This window comes from Sinohyriopsis cumingii, chromosome 16, assembly GCF_028554795.1.
Source record: "Sinohyriopsis cumingii isolate HCF-2022 chromosome 16, ASM2855479v2, whole genome shotgun sequence".
NCBI classification, from domain to species: domain Eukaryota; kingdom Metazoa; phylum Mollusca; class Bivalvia; order Unionida; family Unionidae; genus Sinohyriopsis; species Sinohyriopsis cumingii.
In genome coordinates, this window is record NC_142976.1 from 62069207 (window position 1) to 62088218 (window position 19012).

Consider the following 19012-nt stretch of genomic DNA (forward strand, 5'->3'; position numbering starts at 1 on the left):
GACATGCAGCGGAACCAACCCGAAAGAAATATCGTGACTGCAATGCTCGGATTATGAACATTGTTAATGACTTTGCTAATAGAGAGCACTTAGAATACTTGCGAGGGACTGCACATAACATTCAGCTGTAATCTTATAAATATAACATATTTTATGGTAATATAACTTATGATATGATGATTTTACTATTGAATATTCCAGGACAAGTATATGTTTTCAAGGCTGAGATTCATTTACTAAAATAAAAATTTAAAATAAATTCTTTTGAAATTTATTTTAATTTGTTATTTACTCTTGGGATATAACAATTATATGGGGGGGGGGTAATGGCAGGGGGGTAATATACCGGGGGGGGGGGGGGTAATTGATAGGGGGGTAATGGCAAGGGGGTAGTTGCAGGGGGGGTAATATACCGGGGGGTAATTTCCTAGACCCCATTATTTTATGCAAGGACTTCGTTCATTTTAGAACTCATCCAAGATCTTATATCAACAAATTCCAATTTTTAATCAAAATGGATAATACAGTCTCCAGAGTGGTAACAAGCTCAGCCATCAGCCAATCAGATGTTAGAGCACCTAATTATTGTGTATAGATTTTGCTCATTATTTAAATCACCCGAGATCTTAATGATATAACCATACATTCCATATTTCATCATAATCGGATCAAAGATATTGGCTCCAGAGTGGTAACAACGTTTGCCAATCAGGCGCAAGATCACCTCATTAATATGCATGGATCTTGCTCATTAGTGAACTTGTACAAGATTTTAATGGACATAAATCTGTCTTTCAATTCTGATTTAAACCACATTAGAAATATGAACTTCAGAGCGGTGACAGGCAATTGTTCAGAGGGACACAATTAGCTGGATCCAAACCTGGAATTCTTAAAGATAACTGATGTGTACATGACTCATCATGCTTACAAAGAAGGGCTCTAAAGAGCACAGTTTGCCAACTCAGAATTGCACTATGAAGTGCTCTCACAGTATAACATAAAAAAACCTTTAACACGAACTTTAAAACGAAATCTCAATATGTACGCTGCTGCAGTCACTCATCTCCAGAACTTACTTTATCTGATCTTTAACATCTTTGACGAAAATCTCAGTTCCCGTTTCAAAGTCCATGACTCTTAGATATTCATCTTCACCACAGGAAAGGAGCTGATGTCTTTCTATTGGAATAAATAAAAGATTTTGGACTTTGTTTACTTTGATCTATTTGTTTAAAGAACTCCATGTAAATTTTTCTGTCAATTTTTGACCTTTGAACTGCTAGGATAATCTTATGTTGCTCTGATTTCTGATTACTCTGTTTAAAGCTACTATAGCTACAAAACAGAAATGTATCTTTTATTAAACAAAGGACCAAGATTCCTAGAGGCACAGAAAATGGAATGATACAATGGCTACTGAGCGAACTAGTAACTGCATAAAGTACAGTGGTGAATAAATGCATACAGTACAGTGGTGAATAAATGCATCAAGTACAGTGGTGAATAAATGCATCCAGTATAGTGGTGAATAAATGCATACAGTACAGTGTTGAAAGTCTGTATTAAGTGCAGTGGTGAATAAATGCATGATGTACAGTGGTGAATTTATTTCATAAAGTATAGTCATGAATAACAGTATAAAGTACACAGGTACAGTGGTGAATAACTGCATCAAGTACAGTGGTGAATAGCTGTATAAAGTACAGTGGTGAATAATCACAAAGTAGTGAATGATTGCATAAAGGACAGTCATGAATAATTGCAGAAAGTACACAGGTACAGTGGTGAATAATTGCATAAAGTACTGGTGAAATTTTTTATAAAGAAAGTGGCGAATAAATATTGTATAAAGTACGATGGTGAATAACTGCATACAGTAACCAGATAGTTAAACTCCATAGAAACTCTCATAAAAACAATCCAGTCAGCTTGCACAGAAAAAGTCAAAGAAAACAACCCAGTTCTACCAGAAGTCTCATAACTTGCATTGAAACACTCAAAGAAAACAACCAAGATGTACAAGAATTCTCATTCAGTTATGTGTCCAATGATTGAGTGAGAAAATCTACCCTTAAAGTAAATTCTAGAATGATGACAAAAATAAACAATCTGTCAAACTGGCTTTGAAACCTGACAATCCAGGTTTTACCAAACTATTTAAAACTACTTTCTTCCAAGCGGGTTTCCCAAACCATATCAAGAAAACACAGGTCACTCTTATTTACAAGAAAAAGAACCATTTGTCAACAAATAAAATACAGACCTGATATGAAAGGAAATTGCTTCTCATCTGAGTCAGCATTTTAAAACAAATCTTCCATCAATATTTACCTACATTTAGACAAGAATATGGGTCCCACAATACTTCACATTCCTGAGAGTTCTAGGTCCTGTACACACATTAGGAAGGTTCTCTTTTGAGTGCTCCTAACAGTTGATAACTAGCTGATAATTTCAACTGTTAAAGTTCTAACACTTACTAAAGTCATTTTGTTATCAAAACAACTGATTTATCTGAAAGAGATTACTGTATATGCTGGTTATAAATCAGTCAAAATATGAACTTTATACACACTGCTAACAACTTACTTTTCCAAGTCATGACCCTAAAGCCAAACTTTTCACTAACACAATGAAGAATTCACTTCTTGGCATCACACTATGTATTTGTTCAGCTTTGCATTTATTTCTAATTTCAATTTTCTAATGACATTAAAATGAAATATGTCATGCACAGCATGGAAAAACTTCCTACAAATGCTACCCAACATTTCAAAGTAAGACTATCCAATCTACAGTTACCTCAGGTGTGCATGCATGCATGTAGTTTGTCAAATGAAACAAGTACCAGACATTAGAAGCTGTTGCACTACATTAAACCTTGAAGCTATCGCTAAAGGGTAAATGATTGATTCAGTGATGTATTAATGCATCATTAATTTTACCATTTTAATAAACACATTGATTTTTAAGGTGAAGAATAAACTGAAAATAATTTTTACCTAACAAAAGTTACTTTAATTTTAAATGGCCACGAATAATTATTACTCTTCTGTCTCTTTGTTCTTCACATGGCATATATGCATATATGTATGCATTGTATATATGTCAGAGGTCAAGCGAGACTTGAATTTTAGAGAGACTTCTCCATTCAACAGAGAGAGAAGCAGGTGCAAGGAATTATATATATATATATATATATATATATATATATATATATATATATATATATATATATACACACACATACACAAACAGATATACATGCATATACATATGTGTGTGATATTCTTACTTGAAAGTTAAAGTCTCAATGAAGATGCATTATGCAATGTATTTTGGCCATATGACTTCAAAAATAGCATGGAAGAAAATGTACATTGTAATTCATTTTAACTAAAGGAGTACCTAGTATAAATACTTAAATCAATTTTCACTTGAACAAGATATTTATTTTCTGTTAGAATCAAATCACTACATTAACACATTCAGCAAAAGCGATTCTTGTGTCATGAAAATATGGCAGCCATGAACAAGAAAAAGAACGAAGGACAGTGCACGTGGGCAAGATAATTGTGGGTAGCACCAGGTTCATTCTAGCTTTCTAGATCCTTCTGGGAGGATGAATTATTATGTGGTCATGTGACTTTCCTTCTGGAAAAGAACTAGCTATGCAAAACCAGCGGGTTATGTATTACTGATATTAAAGTTCTTGTTTCTTTATATTATCTATTTTTAGTCTACAGTTTTTTTTTCAGATGAGAAGTTTCTCAAAGCTAATGTCATTGGAATATATTATAAAGTAATTATTAGGAAGAAATTCTTCTGCATATTTCCAAATAAGATCAAATCCAAATCTCCATTGTCCCAAATCATACTGATTGAAATTCATCCAAGACGTTCTTAATGTAAACTTAAAAGGCTATTTTCAGCAAAATCTATTCAGAAACAATTCATTTGGAGGGTAAAATAGGTCAGTAAATCCGAGCCAAGAATATTTTCACGATATTTACTGCTAGTTACCAACCCCATCCATGAAGCTGGCTGATATAATCCATTAAAGGTTCAATAAAGTCTTTTGTAAACAAAGCCACCAGGGCATCTTCAAGGTAAAGGTTAATGGATGATCAATGGATAAATAAACAAGAAAACACAGAATTCACACATCCCATTAGCTCACCAATTAATAATAATAATAATAATAATAATAATATCCATGTACCCATATTGTCCCAGTCACCATAGTTACTAGTTCCCCCAGTTACTAATTCCCCTATATACTAGTTCCCATAGTTACTAGTTCCCAGTTCCCATAGTTACGAGTTCCCAGTTCCCATAGATACTAGTTCACAGTTCCCATAGTAGTTGTTGTAGAGTTTAATGCCATTTTTCAGCACATGATAGGCTATGCATGGCAGCCAGTATTATTGTTGTTGTTGTAGGGTTTAACGCCATTTTTCAGCACACAATAGGCCATACATGGCGGCCAGTATTAATGGTGGAGGAAAAACCCTGGATAACCTCAGAAAGAACCACCGACCCATGAGAAACTACTAGCAAGCTTTCTCACATTGGCTGAATTCGAGACTCGAACCCACACAAACAGGTGAGATGGCAGTGATCTATAAAGGTGAGTGCTTTAGACCACTCGCCCACTCAAGGCACCAGTTCCCATAGTTACTAGTTCCCACAGTTACTAGCTCCCAGTTCCCATAGTTACTAGTTCCCATAGTTACTAGTATGCTAAACACACAGATGCATAGATCTTTTATAAATACAAGAATTAAACTTTGAAATTTTTCACTTACCTGGAGAAAGCAGTACAGAATTTACTTTACCAACATGATCTGGAAAATAAAGAAGAGATTGATAAACAAGTAACAAGAAAAACGAAGGCAGGTATTAAATTTTTCATTACTTGAAGCACACAAGAAGCAAACCAGAAAGTGGTCCTGCCTTACATGCATTGACTAATACAGTTTGTGTAAGTCCTTCAAACTTATTTTAATATACATCTTTTTAAATTAATATTCATATTTATACCAAGATTTTACACAGAATGAATGTTTTCATGTGCTTTACTCATAATAATACCAAATCAAACAACAAATGACAAAATCATTTTGTAAAAATGAAAACTGCATTACATAGGTGTTATATATTCCATAATATGGCAGATACATCTTAAGTTTTCTTTGTTGTGCAAATTTTGTTGTTGTTGCTATTTTCATCAGCACGCTGATCAGAAATATTCTAACAAAATGATAAAAGTCTTGAACATTAAATGTTCTCCATGATAGAATTTCTTTCAGATAATCAGCTTTCACACAGAAATACACTGTAGAGCCATTTTTTCAAAACTTAAGGATGTCCGCTTTTTGTAAACTTGAAGTTTACTGTACAGCTCAAAATTGCATAATTGTATTATGACATCACTGCATTATGACATCACTATTTCACTGTATTATGAAATCAGTATTTTATTGTATTGTGACATCACTTTTTACCACTAGGAACTCTTGGAAGTAAAATGACTAAGTTGTGTTTTGTCTCTTATTTAATTATGAAACAGAACATTTTTATACACTTGAATAAACACAATAACAGAAAATGATAAAGTCAACAAAAAGTATACAAGACTTTTGGAAATCTGTAACAATTTAGAACCTGATATTTTTTAAAAAGTATTTGATAATTAGAGTGTACCTCCAACATGTGCAAATTTTTTAAACTTTCAATAGTAATTCAGCTTTTATTTCATAAACTATGTGACAGGATACATTCCCCAGTATTTTTCTATGCAATAACCTTTGCTTGGCAATTTGAAACAAGAGTCCCTTGATGGGAATGATGATCTACTAGCTTAAAAGGTTCTCCAGGGAGCAATCATCTGACAAATTCTTCCTTTTAACTGCAGTCTTGAAACCATATCTAATATTCTACAGTGAAAACAAGATTTTTAAATTATCTGCTCTGGTGGACATACTGACAAACATACTGGACATCAGATCCTCACCATTATCATTTAAAACCAACATAACATCATAAACAGTATTTCTGTATCTACTATTTTTTAAGCTATAAACCACTTTTATGGTGACAAGTTCTAATACAGTTTAACACTTAGGCTCAAACTTACGATGATGCTGACGGACCAAATCCTGATTTACAAGGTCCCATACACAAATTTGTCCATCTTTAGTCCCAGTTATAACAAAGGAGCAGTCTGCATCTGTGGTCATGTGAGTAACCCCTGAATCATGATCCAGCTGACCCTAAAAGGAGGGCAAGAAATGTCTAAAATAGCATATAAATGTATAAGGAATTTAAATTATAATGGATGATAAAAACTTTTCTTGACATTGGAATCCATTGCATAATTACATTACATGTATTTATAAGATAAATAACAGCACTTACATTGTCAAATTAAAAGCCCATCCCCAGCCCCATGGGGTCAAATTAAAAGCCTATTCCCAGCCCCATGGGGTCAAATTAAAAGCCTATCCCCATCCCCATGGGGTCAAATTAAAAGCCTATCCCCAACCCCATGGGGTCAAATTAAAAGCCTATTCCCAGCCCCATCGGGTCAAATTAAAAGCCTATTCCCAGCCCCATCGGGTCAAATTAAAAGCCTATCCCCAGCCTCATGGGGTCAAATTAAAAGCCTGTCCCCAGCCCCATGGGGTCAAATTAAATTCTTACAAAAATTATTGCCAAGACTTATTTTAGTTTTCAATACTATTTATACTTCAATCATAACTATCAACTATTTTCAAAGATTCCATAATATATAAACTGCAATTCTCCCTCATCTGTAGAAGAAATGGCTGCAAGGTATACCCAACCAGATAATGGGTGTGTGGGTGTGGAGGGAAAGAAACTGGTGAATAATAACGAATGCACACACACATATAAAACAGTGTTGATAACCAGTATCCTAATACAGATAACAATTTCAGTAGCTTTCAGAATTAACAACTAAATTAAATTAATTCTTCACAATTTGATTCAACTTTTTTGGAATGCTTCATGCTCAAAGGAACTAAGCTTTTATAAATACAATGGAATCTACAAACAGCTTCACATAAAACTATAAACTTAAAAATTCTTTTTTTCTAATTGTAAAACATGTGATAATACTAATTCTAATAATAATAATAATAATAATAACAATAACAATAATAATAATAATAATATTAATAACAATAATAATAAAAATATCTGCTGCTGAAGTCAGGTAAGGATTAAACATGTTATTACAGTAAAATTAGTATGTATGTAATGTGTGTCCTCAAATTATTTAATTTATTTTCTAATTTAACAACCTTGTTCAAGAAACTTTACTTTTAGTTTTAAATTATTCGCATTCTAAATTAATCAATATAAAATGTCTGAATTAATACAGCATATTGCAGTATTTCTAATGGTGCATCTCTCAATTAACAACACACATAAAAATACTCATACACGCACCAAATTATTGATAAAAAACTGGTTGTGCTAAGAATTAAGTTTGTGAACTGAAAATATTTTAATTTCTATTCAAATTATTGTGAATCTAAATGGAGAAAGCATATATTACTTGCATTCTGAATTAACATTTTAATGAATCTTATGGCTATGTAGATAACCAGCAGTCATGCAAAAAATTGTGCGATCAACTGACAACCACCCTCACCACCACCACCAATCTGCAAAATCTGCATTCATTTCCAGTAATTACAGGTTTATCTATTATCTGAATACATATACAGTCTTCCTTGTCATTGTGATTCAAGTTACTGCAAACATCGATAGGAAACTATGTTAAGAATGAATTAAATAGATCATTTATAACCTAACATTCATAATTAACCATTTTGTAATGCCCCTCTTTCTCTCATGTCAACTTGCTTTAAGCCATTTTCCATAAGCTTGAAGTGTCTAGCTTGATTGTATCTGTTATACAGTCTGTCATTTTTTCTGATGTCTACATGGAGTCATTAGCTTCTACAATACCAGCCATAGTTTTTCGAATATGTATACAGATTCCCTGTGTGCTGTTCATGGAACTAAAAACATGATGTCACATTTCAAATGTGAAAGTTTGATTATCTATGTAAGCCCAAAAATTTTGCTTGGATCAGAAAATTGTCTTTTTACATGGACAATGATTTCCTACAGTATATATTTTCATAACAGAACAGTGCTCCATAAAGAGTTTTCCCTTTTTAGTAATAGCTACTATTAGACATTGTCATGGAATTGTATAAATCCTTTTAAATATATGTACTTAGGTTTTGTTTTTTGTGTACAATGATACCCAAGGGTGATTTATGTATATTGTACAATATTTATAAATAGTGAGTTTGGTTCATCCTATGCCCCACGTGCAAAGTGCTTTCAATACAGAAAAACCGAATGCTTCCAGCACACAGAAAATGTATGATGACTTCATCTGTGTATAAATGCCTCACTAAGATTAAATCTTCACTTTACGGAACGTCTTGTCAGTGAGCAGACTTTAAGGACTTGCACACCTTCAGCTGTAGAGGTATGTGAATCATTCATTTCTTGTGTATAAGTTATAACTACTGCACTATCAAGTTTATTTTTGTATGTTTGTTAAGTAGCTTCGGTTTATGTAGTATAATGCAAATATTTTCTATTCTTGTTTATGACTTAGCAAGGGCTTTATATTAGCAATATAAAGCTGCATTTTTTAGAAATATTTAGTACCATAGGATTCTTATCGGGCATGGTTAGGTTTACTTCTGAACCTGTTTTTAGTTTTGTAATTATTGTGCTGATAATGTAATCTGTATAACTTACCGTATATAACATTACGTTTTATCGTATATGCCCGTGTCATGCATAGCATATGGTATTAGATGTATTTTCAGCTGATCCGAGTGACCAGAGTGATCCGAGTTATTGGAGTGATTAGAGTCGACATGGTACCAGCTGCAGAGCTAACCACAGAAGTCGACCATAGCAGCTGTGAAGCTGAACCATACAGCTGGACAGCTGAATAAACTGTTGCTGGTCGAGTAGCAGGTGATCGGGCATTGCTGACCAAGACTGGTGGGTGCTGATTGCTTGATTGACCAACCTGGAATACTAATGGCTTGGTTGGCCAGTGTGACAGGTAGTGAAGTGTTTTGGTGACGGAGTGTGCAACTCCATACATAATCTTTTAGCCATGGGCTAAATTTGGGGTTTGTAAAACCAAGTGTGTTTTTGGGACTGTAAAGATAATTTGTATATCTGTCCTTTTTGTTTGCATAATTTCACTATTTGAGTTAATACATTTTACTTAATGAGTAAAATACTACAATTGTTTTACTATTTGAGTAAAACACATAAATCTTTTTGTTGTGAAATCACCATGAATCTTTCAACCCTTGTCCTTATACTATGTAAGGTCATTTATTTGTATTTTCCTTATTAAGTCCATGCGTTTTATGTTAACTAATCCAATATTTGGATCATATACATGCACATAATAATCATAATTAATTGCTCATTCAAGTCGTTCATTATTAAAACATTGTATTTGTATCACCATCAAAATGTTCTGTTGTAAATCCAAAATCCCACCCGGTTATCTTGTTACAACCATGGATCAGTACAAATCTGTGAGGCCTTCATGCCTGATGTTTTCTGTCAAACTTGGTAAAATTCTGTTCAGCACAGCAGTTCTGAAGAAATCATATCAAGGTTTTTCAATTTGCATTGCCTGGGGGCTATCTGATGGTGGATTGGCATTTTGTAAATAAAGTTACAAAACCTTTATGCAAGGAGTGCTTTCTGTCAAATTTGGACAAATTCTCTAAAACTATTTTTCAGATAAAGTCATTATAGTATAGTGTGTGTGTGTGATTTAGATTTTTAACGTAGCTTTAACAATTTTTCAGTCATATCACTATGATGTCTGCAATGTGACAGTTTAAAGTGATATCTAGCACTGGGACATCATGCCACAGACATATAATATTATGTCCCACCCAGGCCGACCAGTCCTAACACTAACCTCTTAATGATGAGCACCTAGTGAGGCAGCTGTTAGTACCATGTTTTAAGTCTTTGGTATGACTTGGCCAGGGTTCAAACTCACGACCTTCCACAGACACTTTAATCACTAGGCCACAGGAGCAGTTTATTTTTAGTAATGGTGGTCATATCCAACGGTAGATTGCTATAATCGGTATGAATCTGAAAGGCCTTTAGATATGAAAGCTTTACTTTTACTAAATTCTGTTCATCCATTTTTATTAAGAAAATGTTGCTAAATGGGATCTCTATTTTTCGTACTGGTGGCCTAACTTGATTGAAAATCAACATCAAAAAAAAATACTGAAAGGTCTTTATGCCATTATGCTTTCTATCAAATTTGGTAACATTTTGCTCAGCAGTTTTTTCCAGTCTTTTATTGTCTTCTAATTTTAGTAACAGTAGCCATGGCAGATATTTGTAAATATTTAAAGTCTTCGATTCAAGTTGCTTTCCATCAAATTCTGCTCAGCAGCTGTAGAGAAGTAGTCATTTAAAGAGTCTTCTATTAGAAGTAATGGAGGTCATATCTGAAAGGATTGGAATCGTTTCAAGCTATCCTGAAAGGTCTTAGTGCAAGAAAGCTGTCCAATTGGGTCAAATTCGGTTCAGCCACTTCATTTTATTGTGGATCATTTGTATAAACTCAAAGCATGATCCATGCCAGGATTGTTTGAAAATTGGTCCAGCTTTTTTTTTTTGGAGTAAAAGCTGAAGATATAAATTCTTGATGGATGATGGCAGAAGTGCCATACTATGAGCTCACATGGCCTTGCAGGCAGGTGACTTAAAAACAAACATCATTCATTTGGCAAACAATGCTATTTTATTTACAAACAAAATTTCCAAAATACCAAAAACAATTTTCTGTAATTCTTAAGGAACTTTTAAGTGTGATTTTTACATCTACAAACCAACCAGAAAAAAATATTAAAACTGAGATGGCATTTTGTACATCATTCAGCCCAAGTTTACGAATGAGTGATCACTTAACAATACATCATGATTGACATTTTTAAGTAATGGCAAGAAATTTGGGATTCGTAACGTACTCACCATGTTTTCTGCTGAGACAAAGCCATTCAGTGAAGGTGGTGGGGAAAATTCCCAGACCTGCAAGAAATAGGGGCACAACATAGTTAAAAATGACAGATTTCCAGCCTCTCACAACTACTGCTATGAAAGATTTTAAGTGCAAATTTTTATCAAAGTCACAATTTTCCTTTAAAATACTGCAGAAAACAATACGTTTTTTTGACTCCTTGCGCCAGTTTCAAACTTTTTTAAAAAAAGGTGTTTTCTCAAATTGCGATTTTCCATTATTATGCTTATAATATTTCTAACAATACTGAGATTCTCGTGAGAAGTAGATCAAATACAATGGAAGAAAAATAGTTCTTTTAAGTTCTTAAATTGTAAAACTGGGGTGTCCTTTAATTACTGAGTAAAGTGAATGGCAATTATATGCTTCCCCTATATTTAATTGTATATTCAATGTAGTTAAATGAATTTTTTTATAGCAGAAACCACGTTTCTTCTTTTCAGTCAGGGTGACCTTGCTCTTTGACCTTTTTACCTGAAAAAGCTGACCGGATTATTCCTTAGCTTAAGCGCAAGCCATCCACAAAGTTTGTGCCAGATCTGTGATACAGAACTAATGCAACAGGCTTCTTCCTTACCCAAATACACTATAAAGTCTAGTCCAGGTATGTTATGTTGGACATGGCCCATGTTTACCCTATAGAACAAATGTACACTAACCATTTTTCTTTAAAACTCTTTCAGTCACAGTAACCCTGACCTTGTACCTTTTGACTCCGAAATCAATAGGGTTCTTCCCTATACTGAGTTCACTGGATAATTCAGTTACTATACAGATGCTACTTTCTGTCTTTGTCAGTGTAATCTTGACCTTTAACCTTTTGAACACTAAACCAATATGGTTCTTCCTTACCCAAAGTTGAAACTAACCACATTGTCTGGTAAATAAGAAAGTGGAGAACTAGAGTTATTACAGTAACCTTGACCTTTGAGCTCATAGCATGACACAGAGTTCTTCCTTACCCCAAGTGCAAACTATCCACAAAGTTTGGCAACTGAAGATGCGAACAACAAAAGTGATTGCTTTGGAATGAAATTGGTGACTGACAGATGGATATAAAACATAAAATAACATGCTCCACATTATGGTGGGCATATAACACAGTTTCAGAATGCCTCAAATTTGAGATTTCTCCCCAGTGATAAAGCAATGCCAGCTTAATGCTTAGTGAAAAACAAACCATATCAAACCAAGCGATACAACAGATTTTTAAAATCATCAAATTAAGAAAGAAAACATCGCATGGTGGAAATTCATATAATGTTGTTTCTAAGAAGAACTGAGTTTAAACAATCTGTTTCTTTGATCACCTGTTATCATATGGATCAATTAAAAAAAATATTATGTAGCCTTTAAATTTCATGATAATGGCAAAATAAAATGTAAACTAAAATCTGGAAGTACTGGAATTCCATGTCTACTTGATCCATATAGTTAAACCTGGATTGAAAAAAACAATGTGAAAGGAGACCTCCTGTCTTAAGATATCAGATTCTCAATTAATTAATTTGTTAAACAGTCAAATAGAACATAATAGAACACCTGTCTTGTGGGACCATTTTTGCATGCAGAGAAGTTCTGAATATCCTCTTCATAACAAAGCAATGCGTGATTCCTTAATAGTGTACCCCGAACATATTTAACCCAACTGTGTCACAAAGTTAATATAAACTCATTTATAGCTATTCATAACACTGCGAATGGCTGTTTATTTACTTATTTATGTTAGACTAAGTCTGAACAAGCCATTATCTGAAACAGCATCAGACAAAATATCCATGTAATAATCATGATCAAAACATTGATTGATCAATCTATGTTAACTCTTTGAAGACATGTTTTTAATATGCTCTTTTATGGCAATGACATACCTGTCAACCTTTAACAGCTAAGTAGGGAGACTGAATAAAAAAACTAGGCGATTGGGACCTAAAATTGGGAGGTTTTTTGCGACATCCGTAAGCCTTGTTTTCACTAAATATTGACTGATATTCCTGGTCCAATATGCATGAAATTATCAAAGGACACACCATTTCTCCATGTGACATACCTTATTTTCCCCAAGGATGTGCCCTCTTTTCATATTCTGATCAGCTGTGGCCAAGAAAAAGTGCACAATAGCTAAAGGTTAGTCTTAAGTAAACAAGCAAGAAAGCCAGTGTGACTAATTAACAGTTAATCTCTATCACTGCAATTATCTTGTGAAATGGACTGGCCCTCTACATAATTTAAAGAAACCATGTTCTACAGTGTGTGTTATGAAAGCACCAGCAATTAACTGGCAAATAAACAATACCCTATTTTGTTGTATGTAACGGTTCCTAAATATGCAGTTTCAAGCTTCAGGACATGTGGCAACTATTTTCCCCACCTTTTATAGCCCACCTAACTTCCTTATTGTCAACTCATAAGGCATCTGACATTGTTTACTATCTGACATTGTTTACTATATAACATATTTATTCTGAATTAGTCTTTGGAGGGCACATATGAGGGCATGGTATTTTATTCTTCATTTTTTCTTTAAATTTAATGATGGTAATTAATGTGTGCATATACATACATTACAGTATTGCCATGTGTTTACTTATGCAAGTTTCTTTGGAGATGCTCCATATCCACAATGCTCATTTTTGGGAATGAAACAAATTACTGACAAATTTTATTGTTGTTGTACTTTATGTTTTGTTGTGATTTATTTCCTGATTTTAGTATTCCTGTAGGAGTAAAAATTCTTCATAAATTTACATGAATAATAATTAAACTTAAGTTTCTATTTACTGAAGAAAACAAATTCTTTGAAGTCTGATAATTATTTCATCACAACATAATTCACAGGTGATAAATAAAAGATGACTTCTGTGGACTGCATATGATATATCTATTTATGAAGGATTTATTTTTAGGAAAAATGAAATATGATGGACAATGTAATAATCGGGAGTTCTCTGCAAAAATCTGGAGATATTATGAAATCTGGAGGTAGGAGTGGAAAGACCCCAAAGATCGGGAGCTTTATTCTCTGAGTGTAAGAGTTGACAGGTATGCAATGAATGACTTCTGACTAGTTTACCCCTTCCCCCAACATATTATAGCCAACAACTAAATGTAAACTTGCAGCAAGCCATAACATTAACAATGGCTGTTTATTTCCTTCTTTATTTTAGGTTAAGTCTATCACAAGCAAATTTCTGAAAATTTTAATCAATGAAACAGACTATTTATATATTAAGGATTATCAAATCACTGATTAAACAACCCACCTTAACTGTAGAATCCCATGATGAAGTGAGAAGAGTGTTATTTTGCCAGTAAATACAGGACACTGCAAAAAAAGAAAAAAACCCAGGTCATGATTAAACAGGCCAAATTTTCTTTCTCAAACTGATTTTTTTCAATGACCTTATTTCTTGGTTATCAAGAATGAATCATGCACTGAATAATCAAAAGCTATAAAGAATTAAAATAGTCATAACATCGTAAAACAGTCGTAATGTCATCGTCAATTCATCCAGAAAGTCTTGTTTATCTCTGAGGAAATTTTAAGGATTTCCCAACATTCAGAAATTCCTGAAGTTCTTATTTTACAATAACAGAAACAGTCCAAATTGTAGTTTTTAACTATGAAATTTAATTAAATTTTTCATCATTTCTATCACTTCTAGATCCCAAAAAAACTTCAAATATCAACATAAGAATAAAAAATTACTGTGATATGTTTGAGGAGAACATTTGAGAAATTTATTGAAGCCTGAGCCAGAGCATCTGATCAAGAATATAACCAAACATGGGCTGTACATGTTTTATTCAACCATTTTTATTGAAAAAAACAATTTTGCCCTGACCAATTTCGGACTAGTCTGATATACTACTGTATGACCTTAATAAACTGTACTACATATTTCTCCAACTCTCTTATATGAGTGAGAATGAGATAAATAGGCATGGTATTGTACATTGTCTTTACCAGTGATAGGGAGATGAATAGGTATGGTGCTCTGCATATACTGTACATGGTCTTTACCAGTGATAGGGAGATGAAAAGGTATGTGGTGTGCATATACTGTACATGGTCTCTACCAGTGATAGGGAGATGAAAAGGTATGTGGTGTGCACATACTGTACATGGTCTCTGCCAGTGATAGGGAGATAAAAAGGTATGTGGTGTGCATATAATCTACCAGTGATAGGGAGATGAAAAGTTATGGTGGTGTGCATATACTGTACATGGTCTCTACCAGTGATAGAGAGATAAAAAGGTATGTGGTGTGCATATACTCTACCAGTGATAGGGAGATGAAAAGTTATGTGGTGTGCATCTACTGTACATGGTCTCTACCAGTGATAGAGAGATAAAAAGGTATGTGGTGTGCATATACTCTACCAGTGATAGGGAGATGAAAAGGCATGTGGTGTGCACATACTGTACATGGTCTCTGCCAGTGATAGGGAGATAAAAAGGTATGTGGTGTGCATATACTCTACCAGTGATAGGGAGATGAAAAGTTATGGTGGTGTGCACATACTGTACATGGTCTCTACCAGTGATAGGGAGATAAAAAGGTATGTGGTGTGCATATACTGTACATGGTCTCTAACAGTGAAAGGGAGATAAAAAGGTATGTGGTGTGCATATACTGTACATGGTCTCTACCAGTGATAGGGAGATAAAAAGTTATGTGGTGTGCATATACTGTACATGGTCTCTACCAGTGATAGGTAGATGAAAAGTTATGGTGGTGTGCATATACTGTACATGGTCTTTACCAGTGATAGGGAGATAAAAAGGTATGGTAGTGTGCATATACTGTACATGGTTTTATAGTAATGATAGTGAGAATGTACATAGTTTTATAGGAATGAGAGATAAATATGTATGGCAGTGTTAAATATAATGTACATGGTTTTATAGCAATGAGAGTGATATAAAATAATCATTATGGTGCACATATACTATACATGGTTTTATAGGAATAAGCGAGATAAATAGGTATGGCAATGTGCATATACTGTAACATGTTTTTTTTATGAGTGAGAGGGAGATAAATAAGTGTGACGGTGTGCATAAACTGTACATGAGAGACAGTGAGATTATATGCAATACCCATTCCTCAAGTGAATTAGTGTTCTTATGAATATTATTGCCAACAAAAATTAAATGCTAACATATTATTGCTACTAAAAAAGACACAACAATCACCTCCATGTGTTTTTAGAAATCAAAATTATAATATATTTTGCACGTGCTCAATCTAAAATGTTTCAGAAAGAAAAGAAATTATCATTACTCCATCACATGTATAAAACTGATAACTACAGTTGATTCCTCTTTCATCTAATAGATAACATTTCAGAATCCAGAATTTCTAAACCAAATCATACCTGCGTCATCATGAGCATGAAGGGTATCCAAGATTCGTCCAAATTCCACACTATAAAAGTATCTGTGAATGGAAATGAATAAACACCTATTATTATGGCCTTAAGAAATTTATTTATGCTGCAAATGTTGAGAGAGGAAATGTATGCATGTATGTAGTAGCATTTTAAGGCACCTCAGCACAGTAGTGGCTATATGGTGCCAACTAAATGTTATATTAAAAAATGTAACACAGAATTCCTCCGAAGTTTAAGCACTAGATGAACCCTTCCCAAGAAATGCAAATATGAATTACAACAAGATATAATATAGTACTAATGATGTGAAAAGTGTATATCAAATAACATAATGGCAGCACATCTAAATCCTTAAAATATGATTAAATTTGTTGCATAAACCGCATTCCCATAAAAAGTGCAAGATTTTTTTGGGTAGTACTTTTTCATACAATTCATGTCAAAATACTTCTGTCACACATGGTGGAAGTCTACATACTTGACAAGAATGTGCTCCACTATAACTGAGTCAGGTATGTGTGTGCAGCACACAATCAGCACAATACCACCTCAACTTTCCAATTTATTCTATACAAGGGACACCACCCTCCAATACATTAGTGCTGAGCAAAGAAAACAGAATAAACAATTTACATATGACAAGTAGCATACTAAGTATCTCCATATATACATATGAAAAGTAGCATACCAAATATCTCCATATACACATATGAAACTAGCATACCAAGTATCTCCATATACACATATGAAAAGTAGCATAACAAGTATCTCCATATACACATATGAAAAGTAGCATACTAAGTATCTCCATATACACATATGAAAAGTAGCATAACAAGTATCTCCATATACACATATGAAAAGTAGCATACCAAATATCTCCATATACACATATGAAACTAGCATACCAAGTATCTCCATATACACATATGAAAATTAGCATACCAAGTATCCTCATATACACATATGAAAAGTAGCATAACAAGTATCTCCATATACACATATGAAAAGTAGCATACTAAGTATCTCCATATACACATATGAAAAGCAGCATACTAAGTATCTCCATATACACATATGAAAAGTAGCATACTAAGTATCTCCATATACACATATGAAAAGTAGCATACTAAGTATCTCCATATACACATATGAAAAGTAGCATACTAAGTATCTCCATATACACATATGAAAAGCAGCATACTAAGTATCTCCATATACACATATGAAAAGTAGCATACTAAGTATCTCCATATACACATATGAAAAGTAGCATACTAAGTATCTCCATATACACATATGAAAAGTAGCATACTAAGTATCTCCATATACACATATGAAAAGTAGCATACTAAGTATCTCCATATACACATATGAAAAGTAGCATATTAAGTATCTCCATATACACATAAAAACAGCAAGTATTTCCATTCATAATCAAATTTAACTGGAGCACAAATTGATAAACATAAGACAGTAGCAGTACAATTTTATGAGCGGTGTTCATATATTGTACTACTGCTCCTTAAACATCCAAATTATATTTATGCCACACATAAGCTTAAAAGTTCCATCTATTAACGCTTGCAGGTGGTGTACAAATTTATCAACGTCAGATGGGAAAATTTAATTCAATTTTTACTCCAGCTGCACCTATCTTTAAAATGGTACAGAGTGAGTGCTGCAACAGATGTTAACACTCTGCTATCTGTTACACTAATATAGAGTGATTGCTGTTACAGAATTAACACAATGCTAATTTAACACTGATACAGGGTGAGCACTGTTACAGACATTAACACATGTTACACTGGTACAGGATGAGTGCTTTTACTAACATGCTAATAACAAGAGTGCTAACTGATATACATTACACTACTACAGGGCAACGTTACAGACATTAATACACAACTATATGTTACATTGTTACAGGGTGAATGCTGCTACAGAGATTAACACACTGCCATGTTAAACACACAGCTGTATATTACATTGTTACAGGGTGAATGCTGCTACAGAGATTAACACACTGCCATGTTAAACACACAGCTGTATATTACATTGTTACAGGGTGAGTGCTGCTACAGAGATTAACACACTGCCATGTTAAACACACAGCTGTATATTACATTGTTACAGGGTGAATGCTGCTACGGAGATTAACACACTGCCATGTTAAACACACAGCTGTATATTACATTGTTACAGGGTGAGTGCTGCTTCTGATTTTTATGTTAAACACATGCAGGTTGAGTGCTTTTACAGACATTAACACATCAATATATGTTAAACTTATGCCGGATTAGCGCTATTACAGACTGTAACATGCTTCTATATGTTCCACTGGTACAGGGTTAGTGCAGTTATGGGCATAAAATGCACTGCTATATGTTACACTGGTACAGGACAAGTGCTGTTACAGAAAGTAACACATTGCTATGTTACACTGTGCAGGATAAGTGCGTTACATATCTT

The 19012-nt window shown here is 33.7% G+C and overlaps 1 protein-coding gene across 2 annotated transcripts in view; it reads right to left on the reverse strand.

The window, feature by feature from the left end:
- Nucleotides 1-19012, reverse strand: part of LOC149780552 (protein FAN-like) — a 104284-nt gene that overhangs the window by 13718 nt on the left and 71554 nt on the right. For both annotated transcript variants that reach the window (XM_089937585.1, XM_089937584.1), the window contains exons 24-29: nucleotides 16523-16584; nucleotides 14404-14465; nucleotides 11095-11151; nucleotides 6143-6278; nucleotides 4812-4850; nucleotides 1080-1182 (exon numbers count right to left, since the gene is read on the reverse strand). In XM_089937585.1, the coding sequence (XP_089793711.1) occupies nucleotides 1080-1182; nucleotides 4812-4850; nucleotides 6143-6278; nucleotides 11095-11151; nucleotides 14404-14465; nucleotides 16523-16584 (459 nt within the window). The remainder of the gene's footprint in view (nucleotides 1-1079; nucleotides 1183-4811; nucleotides 4851-6142; nucleotides 6279-11094; nucleotides 11152-14403; nucleotides 14466-16522; nucleotides 16585-19012) is intronic.